This window comes from Prionailurus bengalensis, chromosome A1 (genome assembly GCF_016509475.1).
Source record: "Prionailurus bengalensis isolate Pbe53 chromosome A1, Fcat_Pben_1.1_paternal_pri, whole genome shotgun sequence".
NCBI classification, from domain to species: Eukaryota; Metazoa; Chordata; class Mammalia; order Carnivora; family Felidae; genus Prionailurus; species Prionailurus bengalensis.
The window spans coordinates 178,120,415-178,135,318 of NC_057343.1; the positions used below are offsets into that span (position 1 = coordinate 178,120,415).

Here is a 14,904-nt window from a genome sequence, read left to right on the forward strand (position 1 = left end):
CTAGAACTTGGGGTGTCTGGGTGGCTCAGTCGGTTAGGTGTCTGACTCTTGATTTTGGGTCAGGTTGTATGTCATGATCTCATGGTTCATGGGATTGAGCCCCACATCAGGCTCCATGCTGACAGCATGGAACCTGCTTGGGATTCTCTTTCCCTCTCTCTCTCTCTCTGTCCCTCCCCACCAAAAAATAAATAAGTAAACTTAAAAAAGAAAAAAAACTACTAGAAACTAATAAATGACTTAGCAAGTTTGTAGGATGCAATATCAACATACAGAAATCAATTGTATATCCATGTACTATCAACAAACAAGCAGTAATTGAAATTATAAAACCAATACTATTTTCAAAAGCATCTAAAACTGAAGTCCTTAGGGATACATCTGATAAAAAGCGTGCAAGACCTGTGCCCTCAAAAGTACAATGCATTGCTGATAAAAATTAAAGAAGATGTAAATAAAGAGAGATAAACCATGTTCATGGGTTGGAAGAGTCAATATTGTTAATATGTCAATCTTCCTCAACTTTATCTATAGATTCTATGTTATCTCAGACAAAACCCAACACATTTTCTTTTTGGTAGAAATTGAAAAGATGATTCTAAAATTCACATGGAAAGGCAAAGAGCCTAGAAGAGTCAAACCTACTTTGAAAAGAAAGAACAACATTGGAGGATTAATACAGCCTAATATCAGGACTTCTTATAAAGTCCTTCTTATAAGGCATTAGGGGTGGCTAGGTGGCCCAGTCAGTTAAGCGTCCAACTTCAGCTCAGATCATGATCTCATGGTTTGTGAGTTCAAACCCCATATCAGGCTCTGTGCTAACAGCACAGAGCCTGCTTATATCCTCTGTCTCGTTCTCTCTGCCCCTCCCTCTCTAGTGTACATGCAATCTCTCTTTCTCTCTCAAAAATAAATAAACATATATAAAAAACAATAAAGTTATAGTAATCAAGATAATATGGTGTTACCATCAAGAGAGACAAACAGATCCATGAGACAGAGTAGTAAGTTCAGAAATAGACACCCACATGCATGTGGACAACTGTCTTTTTTTTTTTTTTTTTTACAAAATGTGAAGGCAGGTGGGTCTTTCAACAAATATTGCTGAATAAATGGATACGTATATTCAAAAACAAAAACAAGGGGTACCTGGGTGGCTCAGTCGGTTAAGCATCCAACTTCAGCTCAGATCATAATCTTGTGGTCTGTGAGTTTGAGCCCCATGTCAGCCTCTGTGCTTACAGCTCAGAGCCTGGAGCCTGGTTTGGATTCTGTGACTCCCTCCCTCTCTATCTCTCCCCTACTCACGCTTGCTCTCTCAAAAATAAATAAATATTTAAAGATATTAAAAAACAAAAAACTTTGATCCATACTTCATACCATACACAAAAATTCACCCAATGTGGGTAATAGGCCTAAATGTAAACCCCCAAACTCTAAATCTTCAAGAAGAAAACATAGAAGAAAGCCTTTTTGACTTTGGATTAGGCAGAGATTTCTTATATATGACACCAAAAGCATGATCCATAAAAGCATACGTTGATAAACTGGACTTTATAAAAAATTTAAAACTCTGCTTTTTCACAAGACACTGCTAAGAGAATAAAAAGATCAGGTAAAGACTGGGAGTCAGTAACTGCAAGCCATATATCAGATAAAAGAGTTGTATCCAAAAAATATAAAGAACTCTCAAACTCCATAATACGCAAACAACCCGATTTACAAATGGGCAAAGGATGCGAACTTACGCTTCACCAAAGAAGATATACAAATGGCAAATAAGCACATAAAAAAATGGTCAACCTCATTAGTCATTCGGGAAGTGGAAATTAAAACTACAGTGAGATATCCACTATACATCTATCAGAATGGCTACTATTAAAACCTGACCCCAAACAAGTGTTGGTAGGGATGTGGAGGAAGTAATGTTTTCATACAATTCTGGTAGGAACGTAAACGGTAAGACCACTTTGGAAAATAGTTTGGCAGTTCCTCCAAACAAACAAAAACCAAAGCCATTCATTCTACTAGACGTTTACCGAAGAGAAAGGAAGACATGTGCCCATACATAGACGTGTACATGAACATTCACAGCAACTTGACTTGTAATTGTGAAAACATGGTGTATCCATCCACACGTTCGACAAACTGCCATGTCCATACAGTGGAAAACTATTCATTAATTAAAAGGAATAAGCCTTACAATATGGATGAATCTCAAAATAATTATGCTAAAAGAAGCCATACCAATAAAAGACTCCATGTTGTATATATTCATGTACAGAAATTTTTAGAAAATGCAATGTAATCTATAGTGACATAAAGCAGATGAGTGGTTGCCTGAGGACTGGTGACTGGGGAGGTGCAGTAGGGAGGGATTAATTACCAAGGGGCATAAGGAAACTTTTTGGAATAACGGACATATTATCTTGATTACAGTGATGGTTTCACAGCTGTATACACATGTCAAACTTATAAAAATGTACACTTCAAGTGTGTGCATTGTAGTGTATTTAGTTATTTAGAAATCATGTTGACTGCTGGCGGAAGAATGTGTTGTAGGATGAGACAGGAGAAACCACAGCAAGTTCAGTTGAAAAGGTTTTGCAGTAGCCAAGGTGAGAGGAAGTGGTGATGGCAGCAGACACAGAGAAAAAGCAGAGAGATTCAGACTACGTTTAATGGATAGAATAAAGAGGACTTGGTAATGGATTGGGTGTGGGAGGAGAAGAAAATGGAGGAATCACTGATAAGTCTTGGGTTTGAGGCTTGAGCAATTGGGTGGATTACGGTGCCATTTGTGGAGGATGAAAAAGACTAAAAAACAGTTTGGCAGCATGGGGAGAATTGAGTTTTTCAAGGCCATGTGTTCTTGGAATTCCCATCTGTGGTCTGAATTGCATCGGGAAATGCCCGATGTGTGAGTTAAAAATGCTGATTGCTGGACTCCACCTCAGACCAAATCAGCATCTCTGGGAAACTGTGATCTAAAGAATCTCCCCAGGCCACTGAAATCCATACTAAAGTTTGATGGCTACTGGATTTCATTTCTCCCTTCCCTTTTTCCCTTCTTCCCACTTTTTTCTTTCTCACTTGCCAGTTCACCCTGAAGAATTAGCTTAGAAGGGGCGCCTGGGTGGCTCAGTCGGTTAAAGCGTCCGACTCTTGATTTCAGCTCAGGTCATGATCTCATGATCATGAGATCAAGCCCCACATCAGGCTCCACAACGAGTGTTGAGCCTGCTTAAGATTCTCTCTCTCTCCCTCTGCCCCTCTCCCCTGCTTACTCTGTCTCTCTCAAATAAAAAAAATTTTAAAGAAAGTTAACTAAGAAGGCACTGCAATTGTAACAATTGTAAACACATAATACCTAACAACAAAGCCCCAAAATTCATGAAGGGAAAACTATTAAATGAACGAATAAATGAGCTCAGCAGGAGACTTGACCAATACACAAAAATCAATTGTATTTCTATACACTTGTAATGAACAACTTGAAAGGGAAATTAAGACAATAACTCTACTTGTAAACAGCAAAACACGCAATATACAATAGGATGAAAAAGAATAAAATACTTAGGAATAAATTAAAAAAAATTTTTTTTTAATGTTTTATTTTTTTTTGAGAGAGCGAGCATGATTGGGGGAGGGGCAGAGGGAGAGAGAGACAGAATCCAAACCAGGCTCCAGGCTCTGATCTGTCAGCACAGAGCCTGACACGGGGCTCAAACCCACAACGTGAGATCATGATCTGAGTTGAAGTCAGATGGTCAACCGACTGAGCCACCCAGGCTCCCCAGGAATACATTTTTAAAAAGTGCAAGTCTTACACACTGAAAACTACAAAATATCATTGAAAGGAATTTGAGGCATACATAAACAAGTAGAAAGATATCCATGTTCTTAAATTGGAAAGCTTAATATTGTTAAGATGGCAATATTCACCTGATTGATCTATAGATTCAACACATTTCCCATCAAAATTCTTTTTTTCCCCCAGAAATGGACAAGCTGGTAAAATTCGTGTGGATATATAAGGGACCCAGAATAGCCAAAACAATCTTGAAAGGAGAACAAATTTGGGGGGCTCATACTTCCTAACTTCAATACTTAGTATGAAACTACAGTAATCAAGACAGTGTGGTACTGGCATAAAGATAGACATAAAGACCAATGGAATAGGGGCACCTGGCTGGCTCAGTCAATAGCACATGAAACTCATGATCTCGGGGTCATGAGTTCAAGCCCCACATTGGGCATAGAGCTTACTTAAACAAAAAAACAACCAACAAACAAACCTGACCTTTAAAAAAAAAAAAAGACCAATAGACTTGAGTCTAGGAATAAACTAAAACATTTATGGTTAACTGATTTTCAACAGGAATGCCAAGACAATCCAATGGGGAAAAGAATAGTCTTCTTTTTTTTTAAGTTTTCTTCTTTTTTAAGTTTATTTACTTATTTTGAGAGCACGTATGACAAAGGGAGAGGGGCAGAGAAAAAGGAAGAGAGAGGGGGAGGGGGAGAGAATCCCAACCAGGCTCTTCACTGTCAGTGCAGAGCCTGACTTGGGGCTTGATCTCACAAACTGTGAGATCCTGACCTGAGCAGAAATCAAGAGTCGGACACTCAATTGACTAAGCCACCCGGGTGCTCCAGCATAGTCTTTTCAACAAATGATGGAACACAGGAAATCCACATGCAAAAGAATAAAGTTGGACCCCTACCTCACATCATACTAAAAAATTAAAATTCTTAGAGGAAAATAGGGTTGGTTTTCATGACTTTGGATTAGACAGTGGTTTTTTACATATGAGCCCCAAAGCACAAGTAATCAAATAAAAAATTGGAAAAAGGACATGAAAATTGAAAACTTTCATGCTTCAAAGGACACTATCATGGGACACCTGGATGGCTCAGTTGGTTAAGCACCTGACTCTTGATTTCTGCTCAGGTCATAATCTCATGGTCATGGGATCGAGCCCCTTATCAGGCTCTGTGCTGACAGCATGGAGCCTGCTTGGGATTCTTTCTCTCCTTCTCTCTCTCGGCCCCTCCCCGCTTGTGAGTGTGCGCTTTCTCTCTCTCTCTCTTTCTCAGGATAAATAAAAAATAAACTTTAAAAAATTTTAAAAAAACAAAGGAGACTATCAAGAAAATTATGGAACTATGGGAGAAAATACTTGCAAATCATATATCTGCTAAGGGATTTGTGGTTAGCATATAGAAAGAACACTTACAATTCAATATGAAAAGACAAATAATACTATTTAAAAATGTGCAAAGGGGGGCGCCTGGGTGGCACAGTTGGTTGGGCGTCCGACTTCAGCTCAGGTCACGATCTCGCGGTCTGTGAGTTCGAGCCCTGCGTCGGGCTCTGGGCTGATGGCTCAGAGCCTGGAGCCTACTTCCAATTCTGTGTCTCCTTCTCTCTCTGCCCCTCCCCCCTTCATGCTCTGTCTCTCTCTGTCTCAAAAATAAATAAACGTTAAAAAAATTTTTTTTTAAATGTGCAAAGGATCTGAGTAAATATTTTTCCAAAAATTGATATACAAATGGTCTATAAGCACATAAAGACATTCAACATTTTTAGTCATCAGGGAAGTGCAAGGCACTTGAGATACATTGAGATCTTATTGAGTCACGGTGAGATACCCTACATATGCAAAACAGCTGTACCATTTCACATTTCCTTATAAATTGCTGGTGGGGGGGAGGCAGACACCTGGGTGACTCAGTCAGTTAAGCGTCCAAATTTGATTTTGGCTCAGGCCATGATCTTACAGTTCATGAGATCCAGCCCCAAGTCAGGCTCCACACTGTCAGAGTCCCACTGCTTGGGGATTCTCTCTCCCCCTCTCTCTGCCCCTGCCCCACTTGCTCTCAAAATAAATAGGTAAACACTTAAAAAAATAAAAATAAACTGCTGGTGGGGATACAAAATGGTGCAGACATTTTGGAAAATACTTTGCCAATTCCTCAGAAAATTAAATGTAGAGTTATCATAGGCTCAAGCAATTCCACTCCTAGCTATATACCCAAAACAACTGAAAACTCACGTCCATTCAGAAACTCACACATGAACGTTCATAACAGCTTTATGCATAATACCCCAAAAATGGAAACCCAAATGCTCATCAACTGATGAATAAACAAAATGTGGTATAGCCACACAATGAAAAATTCATCAGCTATAAACAGGAATGAAGTACTGACACATCATACAACATGGATCAACCTTGAAAACATTATGCTACATGAGAGAAACCAGCCACAAAAGACCACGTATGATTCCATTTATATGAAATGTCCAGAATAGGCAAATCTATAGAGACAAAAAATTGATTAGTGTTGCCTGAGCTGGGGCTGTGAGTCGGGAGGAAATGGTGAGTGACTGCTAATAAGTATGGAGTTTCTTTTTGAGATGATGAAAATGTTCTAAAATTGATTGTAAATACACTAAAAACCCATGAATTGTATACTTTATTATCATTTTTAATCAAGGTATAATTGTCAGGGGTACCTGAGTGTCTCAATCGGTTAAGTGTCCAACTCTTGATTTTGGCTCAGGTCATGGTCTTGCAGTTGTGAGATGGAACCCTCAGTAAGCCTCCAAGCCCAGTACTGAGTCTTCTTAAGATTCTTTCTCCCTTGCTATCTGCCCCTCCCCAACTTCTGTGCCCTCCCATGCACGTGCTGTCTTTCCAAAAAAAAGTGTAATTGTCATATGACATTAGTTTCACGTGTACAGCATGAGTCAATATTTGTATATATTGCAAAATGATCACTACAAGAAGTCTAACATCCATCATTATCCATGGTTATAAAATTTTTTTCTTGTGATGAGAACTTTCAAGATTTAATCCCTTAGCAACATGCAATACAGTATTAACTATAGTCACCATGCCGTACATTATATCTCTGTGACTTATTTATTTCATAACTAGAAGTTTGTGCATTTTTACCCTTTCACTCACTCTTCTGCCACCACTCGCGCCCCCCCCCCCCCCACCTCTGGCAATAACCAATCTGTCTGTGCATTGATGAGCTTGGACTGGCTTTGTTTTCATTGTTGTTTTAAATTCCACATATAAGTGAGATCATAGGTATTTCTCTTTCTCTGACTCATTTCACTTAGCATAATGCCCTCAGGGGCCATCCATGTTGTCACAAATGGCAAGATTTCATTCTTCTTTTTTTTTTTTAAAGATTAAACAAAATTTTTAATGTTTATTTTTGAGGGGGGGAGGGGCAGAGAGCAAGGGAGACACAGAAACTGGAAAAAAAAAATCTTTTTAACGTTTATTTGTTTTTGAGAGACAGAAAGACAAGTGCAAGCAGGGGCAGAGAGAGAGGGAGACACAGTATCTGAAGCAGGTTCCAGGCTCCAAGGTATCAGCACAGAGCCTGACATGGGGCTCTAACTCACCAACCACAAGATCATGACCTGAGCCGAAGTCGGACGCTTAACCAACTGAGCCACCCAGGCGCCCCTTTTTTTAAAGATTTTTTTTTTAAGTTTATTTTTGAGAGAGAGAGAGAGAAAGAGTGCGTGCATGCATGAGTCTGGGAGGGGCAGAGAGAAAGGGAGACAGAGGATCCGAAGAGAGTTCTGCACTGACAGCAGACAGCCCGATGTGGGGCCAAACCCATCAACTGTGAGACCATGACCTGAGCCGAAGCCAGACACTCAACCAACGGAGCCACTCAGGTACCCCAAGATTTCTTTCTTTTTTTTTATGGCTGGATAATATTCCACTGTGTGAGTGTGTGTGTGTGTGTGTGTGTGTGTGTGTGTGTATCACATTTTCTTTATCCATTTATCTACTGATGGACACTTGGGTTGTTTCCATGTCTTGGCTATTATAAATAATGCTGCAATAAACATGGGGGTGCGTACATCTTTTTGAGCTAGTGTTTTATTTTCTTTGGGTAAATACCCGGAAGTGGAATTGTTGGATCTGATGGTAGTTCTATTTTTAATTTTTTGAGGAACCTCCATACTGTTGTCCATAGTGGCTGTATCCATTTGAATTGTACACCTTAAACTGGTGAAATATAGACTATATGAAATAGAGCTCAATAAAATGTTATATAAAAAGAGAAGCACACACACACACACATACACATAGACACACAAAGAAGGCACTGTTTCTAAAGAAGGTCTTAAGTGGATTGAGCCATGCAGTAAGTTTAAATAGGTGATGCTAGACATGAAGTAGAGGACAGTTAATAAAGAGCCCCCACAGAGTTTAGAGCATTGTTATTGGCCCAGTTTTACAGGTGGGGAAATAGAGCTATGTAGAAATTTAAGGTCATACAGCTAGTACAGAATGGAAGCCAGATTCCAACCTAGGAAGTTGATAGCAAAGCTGTGGCCCTTAACTGCCACATTACTCTGTCTCCTTGAAACTCATGATTCTGCTTTAAGATAAAGGCAAGGAGGGGAACACGCACAACTGAAAATCTCTCAATGGCATGGCTCTCTCTTCCTAGGGCAACTCCTCAGTGCTCATCAGAAACACTCATCATTTGGGTGCCTATTATCCGTTTAATAGACATTGTGGAAGTCTTGGTTTCTGCCATTTCTAAAGCAAAATTCAGGACAAAGCAATCCTTTTGAAGATATTCATCATGCAGCTTCTCTCCTTCAGGGAAGTGATGAAGTGATGTCTGTCTACCAATGTGAATACTCAGCTGGTAATGATCAGATAGAAGGCTTTGTGACACAGTACCTGAATGTCAGAGCAACCTCTGAAAACTCATAAAAACATGATTGTATATAAGCTCTTCTGAATTTTCATGACTACCCAGAACAATACTGATTTGTCAGTATAAATTTAATATAACAGATTTCTGTTTCTCACATTTCTGTGCTTTTATGTAAGTATAGGGTTTTGTTTGTCAAACCCTCATTTTTATCTGATTATCAAATGAATACAAGGACAGAAATCTGTCTTTGCATTTTGGACTATTTCTGTGAGCTAGATACCCTTGTGTGGGATAATCCCAAGTCAAAGGGTATGAACATTTTTAAGGTTCTTGATCCTCGTTTCCAAATTAATTTGCAAAAAGATTAAACCAATTTACACTCCCACCAGCAGTGTATGAAAATATATTTAAATGCAAATTCCAAACTGCAGAGAGTCTTTTTCTTAAGTATTTCACTTAAAAAAACAATTTTTTTTTTAATGCTAAGCAAAAGCCGACCCAAGATGTTAAAAAAAGAAAGTCTGATATAAAAATGGAGCAGATAGTTAAAACAGCTTGGGCAGAAATAAGCTTTAAAAAGGCTCAAGCAGGCTGATAAAAAATTTTAAGGCATCATAGCAAAACACAATTCTGAAGGGACCATTAACAATTTGGCTTAGATTAGGATAGCGACCGCCAAGAATGTTGGGCGTGGTCCATGTACCAAATTCTGGTTTCGAAAAAGCTGGGTATTTAATTTTTTTTAATACTTTGTTCTAAAGGCGATGTAAATACCTAAAAGGAGTAGCATTGTGTCTGAATAATCAATCCCGTGGAGATGAAATGAACCCACGCCCTCAGAACTACGGTCAGCGCTTATCTCTCCTACACGGAATGCCTCGCCTCTGTAATCTGAGTCCAGCTTGCAACCACAATGACCGCTTCTACGTCTCATAATGGGGCACAGTGATTTGGGGGGGGGGGTCTCGTGGGAGCGGTGCAGGCAAGGGGAAGCCCAGACTCGGCGTACCAATCTACTGAATTCTACACAAATCCCAAAGGTGCTGGAACCTCAGCCTTCGGCCAAGAACCCCCCACCCACCTTCGCCAGTTATTTGGGAACCAGCCCCGTTTCCGCCTACGAGGCTTCTATTACTTCTCTGTGCCCCCTCTGACTCGCTTCGCAGAGAAAGAGAAAGCTGACGCCCGAGGAGCAGCCAGAAACTCGATTTCGCCCCTCTCTACATCTCCTTTTTCACTTTTGTTCCTCCTTTCCTGCTGCCTCTCCCTTCTCTCTCCTTTTCTTCTCTTCTTTCCCCATCCTTCCTCCACGCCTCCTTTCGCTGCCTCTTCCCCGGACAGATCCGCAGTTCGCCTCCGCTCCTCCAGCTCAGAGCTCCCCTCCCCTCCCTTCCCCTGCCCTCCCCACCGCCCCAGCCCTCGGCTCGCGGCCCCTCCCGCAGCCAATCAGCGCGCGGCCTCCCGCGGCCCCGCCCCCGCCGGCCGTTCCGGGCGGGCCCTGTTGAGCCCAGGCCGCGGGTGCGGAGGGCGGCGCCGCGGGGCGGGGGCCGATGGGGCCTGGCGGACTGGCGGCGCCGGCGCGGGGCTCGCCTGGACGCGGGTGTGCGGGGCAGTGAGCGGGCGAGGCGGGCGCTGCGGCCCTCCCGGGATGGGCCGGCCCTGGCCTGGCGGGGCCGAGCCGGAGGCGAGGGCGGCACGCGGGCCAGGCCTGCCGGGCGGGCGGCCCGGGGGCTGAGGTAGAAGTGGGCGCGGAGGAAGGGGCCGAGCCAAGGCGGTGGGTGGAGCGGCGAGGGGGGCGGAGGCTGGGCCGCGGCGGGCGAGCGGAGCGGCGCGCCTGTCCGGGGCTCGGTGGCGGCGGCGGCGGCGGCGGCTCTTGAGGAGGCTGAGGCGGCGGCGGCGGCGGCGGGCCGGACGAGCGCCCGGAGGTGGCGGACGAGGCGCCGGGGGCCCCCATGGGCGGGTGTGTGGGCGCCCAGCACGACTCCTCGGGCAGCCTCAACGAGAACTCGGAGGGCACCGGAGGTAGGTGAGCGCCAGGGGGCAGCCTCGGCCCCCCATTGTTCCCGGCCAGGCCCGGCCACCTGTCCCGGCCCCTGCGGGCCCGCGGGCCGCGCGGCCGGGGCCCCTGAGCCCCTTTGTCATCCCCTCCTCCACGTCACTCCCCGCGCTCCGCTTCCGGCCGCCCCGCCGGCCGCGGGGTCGCCCCTTGCCCTGCCGGCCCCTGAGGAAAGTCCTTCGCCCGCCGGGGATGTAGCCCTCGGCCTCTCGACCCCACCGCCTCGGCTCGGGAAACTCGGACCAGAAACTGCCTTTCTTGGCCACCTCACCCCCTCTCCAGCCCGTTTAATTATTCAGGAACAGGATGGCGGCGCTGGGGTTGCAGAAAAGCGAATTGATGGGGGGTTGGGGAGGGGAGCTTAATGCATTCCCTCCGACGGGCCCCGCCACATCTCTCCGCACCCTTCCTCGTTCGGCAGAGTTGGCTGGTCTCAGCTTTCCTGAGTTTCAGATGACAGCTGCCCTGGTTGGTTCCAATTTGGCCATTTAAACCTGCAAGTTTCTGGAGCTTGGCTGGGGAAGTCTCGAGTGGCCACACGCATTATTTTAAGGAGGGGTGGGGAAACCGTCCGCCCGAGGAAAACGTGGCTTCTTGCTACGGCTTGCGGGTGTTGGGCCAGTTTGCTGTCGGGGTGGGCTAGTTGAATTCCTATCCGCCTTACGTAAAGGAAAATATGTAGAGTAAAAGTACAAATGCAGGAGTCCGACTTAGCCCAGTGCTTTAAAAGTTTTCGAACACGGAACGCACTTCTAATTTATTGTAAATAGCAGCTGGCGGAGGAGAGCTCTTTAATTCAATCGGCATTGTAGTATAACAGTGTAACAATACAATTAATTCTACCTTTGCTTAAATGACCTTTGGCTGAGGCCGCTCTATAGCTTGTGTAGAGGGCCGAATGTTGTAGTTAAAGAAGAAACAGCTAGGAATAGCAAAGATGACAGTGCTGGTTCCGTTCCAACCTTCTGTTAGATGTCTCAGAATGTAAGACGTATTTATAAGTTCCTAAACTAAATCGTTTGGGGGGGGGGGGGGATGAGAGGGTTTACAACTTTTTCTTTTACTGGCTTTTTGGACCAATTGCTCGCCCTGTCCCTGGAGCTCCATCTGTAAACCGTGTACACTAACATTTAGCTGATAAATTTCCTGAATTACATGATATTTTGCCATGCCACTTGATTAAAATCTGTGGGTTTCTTGTATGATTAAATCCTGGACGAATAGTTTGAGGGTTCATTGAAGTGTGTGGTGAAAAAAAAATTGTCCACGAAAACACTACTTAATAGTGCATTTCAAGTCGTAGCATTGTGTTTTGGTGGCACATTAACAGTGAGATCCCCAGTGAGGACGAAGCAGAAGATTAAAAGCGCATGATTTAAAACAGCCCTGGGTTAAGGTCAAATTGGGGGTCAAAATGATTCTTCCTGCAATTGAAGTGATCATTAGTGGTACCAAAATACACTAGTATGTGCTATAAATAGTGGGTTTTTGTTTGTTTGTTTTAAGATTTTAAATTTGGGATGTCTCAGTGGCTCAGCTGGTTAGGCGTCTGACTCTTGGTTTCATCTAGGGTCATGATCTCCGTTTGTGGGATCAAGCCCTGCATTGGGCCCTGCTCCGACAGCGTGGAGCCTGCTTGGAATTCTTTCTCCCCGCTCCCTTTCTGCCCCTACCCTCTTGCACTTTCTCTCTCTCAAAATAAATAAACTTAAAAAAAATTATTTTATTTTATTTTATTTTTTAAGTAATCTCTGCAACCCATGCGGGGCTCAAATTCACAACCCCGAGATCAAGAGTCACATGCTCTACTGACTGTGCCAGCCAGGCCACCCTGGTAGTGTTTAGTTTCAGTTAAATCTAATTTGTTTTACACTCATTTAAAAATTTTAATAAACATTTTTCTCTTCTTGGTAATGAATTTGAACCAATTTATTGAAAACCTTTTGGTAATGTGACTTACGACCAGCCAGGCATTATTAGCACGGGCCTTTAAAAGCATGAAGTCTTAGCTTTTGGTAATTTATTACCAGTAGTGTCTAGTTAGATAACCATAGTATTAGTTTCTTTGAGAACTGAGATCTCTGGACCTTAAGCTGCGCTATAACTTTCTAAAGTAAAATTTAGGAAAAAGGAACACCAACCACAAAACCTCTTACTTTTCTTCTGAAGAGAAAGTATGGGCCTCATGTAACGAGTGGAAGAAGTAGAGGAAGGGGCTGCGTGGGATAAAAGCATTGTTTTTGGAATTTATGGAAGACTTTGTTCTTCATTATTGTCACGATAGTTAAGAGTTAATTGCGGTTTAAAGGAATTAGCTCAGGTGAGTGTTTTAGGTTAACACATTAAATAGTTTTTACTTATTATAGTAGTTTTTGTTGAGAAGGGAAAGAGTATTTTTCCTAAGGGTGTTGGCACAGATCCTTTGCTTTTCAAACATAAATTGATGGTTTGTAGTTTTCACCTGGACATTTGTGTTATGAAAAATTCTTTTATCAACATGAAGTAATTTTTCATGACAGTTTTACATTCACATTGTTTTCAAGTCTCACCATTTTAGATTGGTTTGACTTTTTTTTTTTTTTTAAAGAGTGTGTGAATTGGGGAGGGTAAAGGGAGGGAGAGAGAATCCTAAGTGGACTCCACACTGAGCACTCGATCTCACAACCTTGAGATCATAACCTGAGCTGAAATCAAGAGTCAGATGCTCAACCGACTGAGCCACATAGGTGCCCCTAGATTGGTTTGACTCTTGAATATCAGGTAACCTTAGTAAAAAATGACTGTTTTAAAAATCTTTTTGGCCATTTGAGATACTGTACTTTCTCTTTCCCTCTGGATCTAAGTCTCTTGTGCATGCAAGTAATTGCGTATAGGAAAAAAACTTGCTTACTAAGGGATGTACTTTGAAGGAATTTGAGAAATTTTTGCAAAAGACTGTAGAATATGGAAATTGCTTAACCCACATTATAAGATTTGTGTTACATGTTATTTTGGAATCATTTGTAGTATCTTCCTCTGGCATATCTTGCCTAGAATTCAGTTTCTGAGTTTCAGCTAGTTTGATCATTTTTTAAAAGCCTAATTTTCATCAAGACAAGTATAGTATATACATTATACAAGATTATTTAGCAATTCACTTCAGGCTTCCATGTTCCTAGAACATTTTTTAGACAGCATGTTCTGTATAGTTGTCTGCCTTATTATGATGTGACATTGTGATGCTGGGGTTGGAACTTAGGACCTCTAGACAAGGCTTTATATAGTCCATGGCATTGGCTAAGGAATGAAATCTCATGATTTTTAAAAATAAGTATGTGGGGAAAAAACAGTAAAGTGAAATTAGTTGAAGACAGCCAACTATTATTTTGTTCACCTCTTTAATGAACTTGATGTAGAAAGTGGGTTCTCACTTTCTGGGTGTATCTTTTGTTTTGCATAGTCAGTGATATCCCAAGGGGACTAACCCTCGGTGGTCACAAGTTTCCAGGTTTACAGCAGGATAACTAACTGCTGGCCATTCATTTCTTTATTTCATAATGTCTTGAGAATATCATGGAATTCTTTTGGGTATCCATTTATAGCAGCCTTATAGACACCTACTTGAGTTAACAGTGGTTTTTGAATAATAACTACCATTTATCCAGTATTATGTAACAGATGTTGTGCTCAGTGATTTGGTTTTCTCATTTAGTCTTCAATAACTCTGGAAGGTGGATAATATTTCTATTTTATGGATGGATTGAACCTGAGAGAAATTGAGTTGCTTAACATTGCATTGTTTATAAATGGCAGGCAGAACTTGAACTCAGTGCTGTGATAGAAAATGCTAGTTTCTCTTTTTTTCTAGTTTCATTTTTAAATTTGTGACAAAATACATATAAAATTTGCCATTTTAACCATTTTTAAGTGTACAATTTAGTGGCATTAATTACATTCACCATCCCCATGTGCAACCATCCCCCCATAGTTTTAGAGACTATGTATTTCTAAAATTTTTCATCTCTTCAAACAGAAACTCTAGATCATTAAGGAGTATTTCTTCTCCCCTCTCCCAACCCGTTAACTTCTAAATCTAAGTTTTTTTCTCTGTGAATTTACCAAGTCTAGATATTTCACATAAGTAGAATCATACA

The 14,904-nt window shown here is 42.2% G+C and overlaps 1 protein-coding gene across 3 annotated transcripts in view; it reads left to right on the forward strand.

Moving 5' to 3' along the window:
• Window positions 1-10,547: 10,547 nt before the first annotated feature.
• Window positions 10,548-14,904, forward strand: part of UBTD2 (ubiquitin domain containing 2) — a 64,240-nt gene continuing 59,883 nt past the window's right edge. Inside the window, exon 1 of one of the 3 annotated variants that reach the window (XM_043595965.1) lies at window positions 10,548-10,737. In XM_043595965.1, the coding sequence (XP_043451900.1) occupies window positions 10,668-10,737 (70 nt within the window). In that variant the 5' untranslated portion in view covers window positions 10,548-10,667. Of the gene's footprint in view, window positions 10,742-14,904 lie in introns of all 3 variants that reach the window. The other 2 variants (XM_043595981.1, XM_043595974.1) reach the window with 2 other exon arrangements.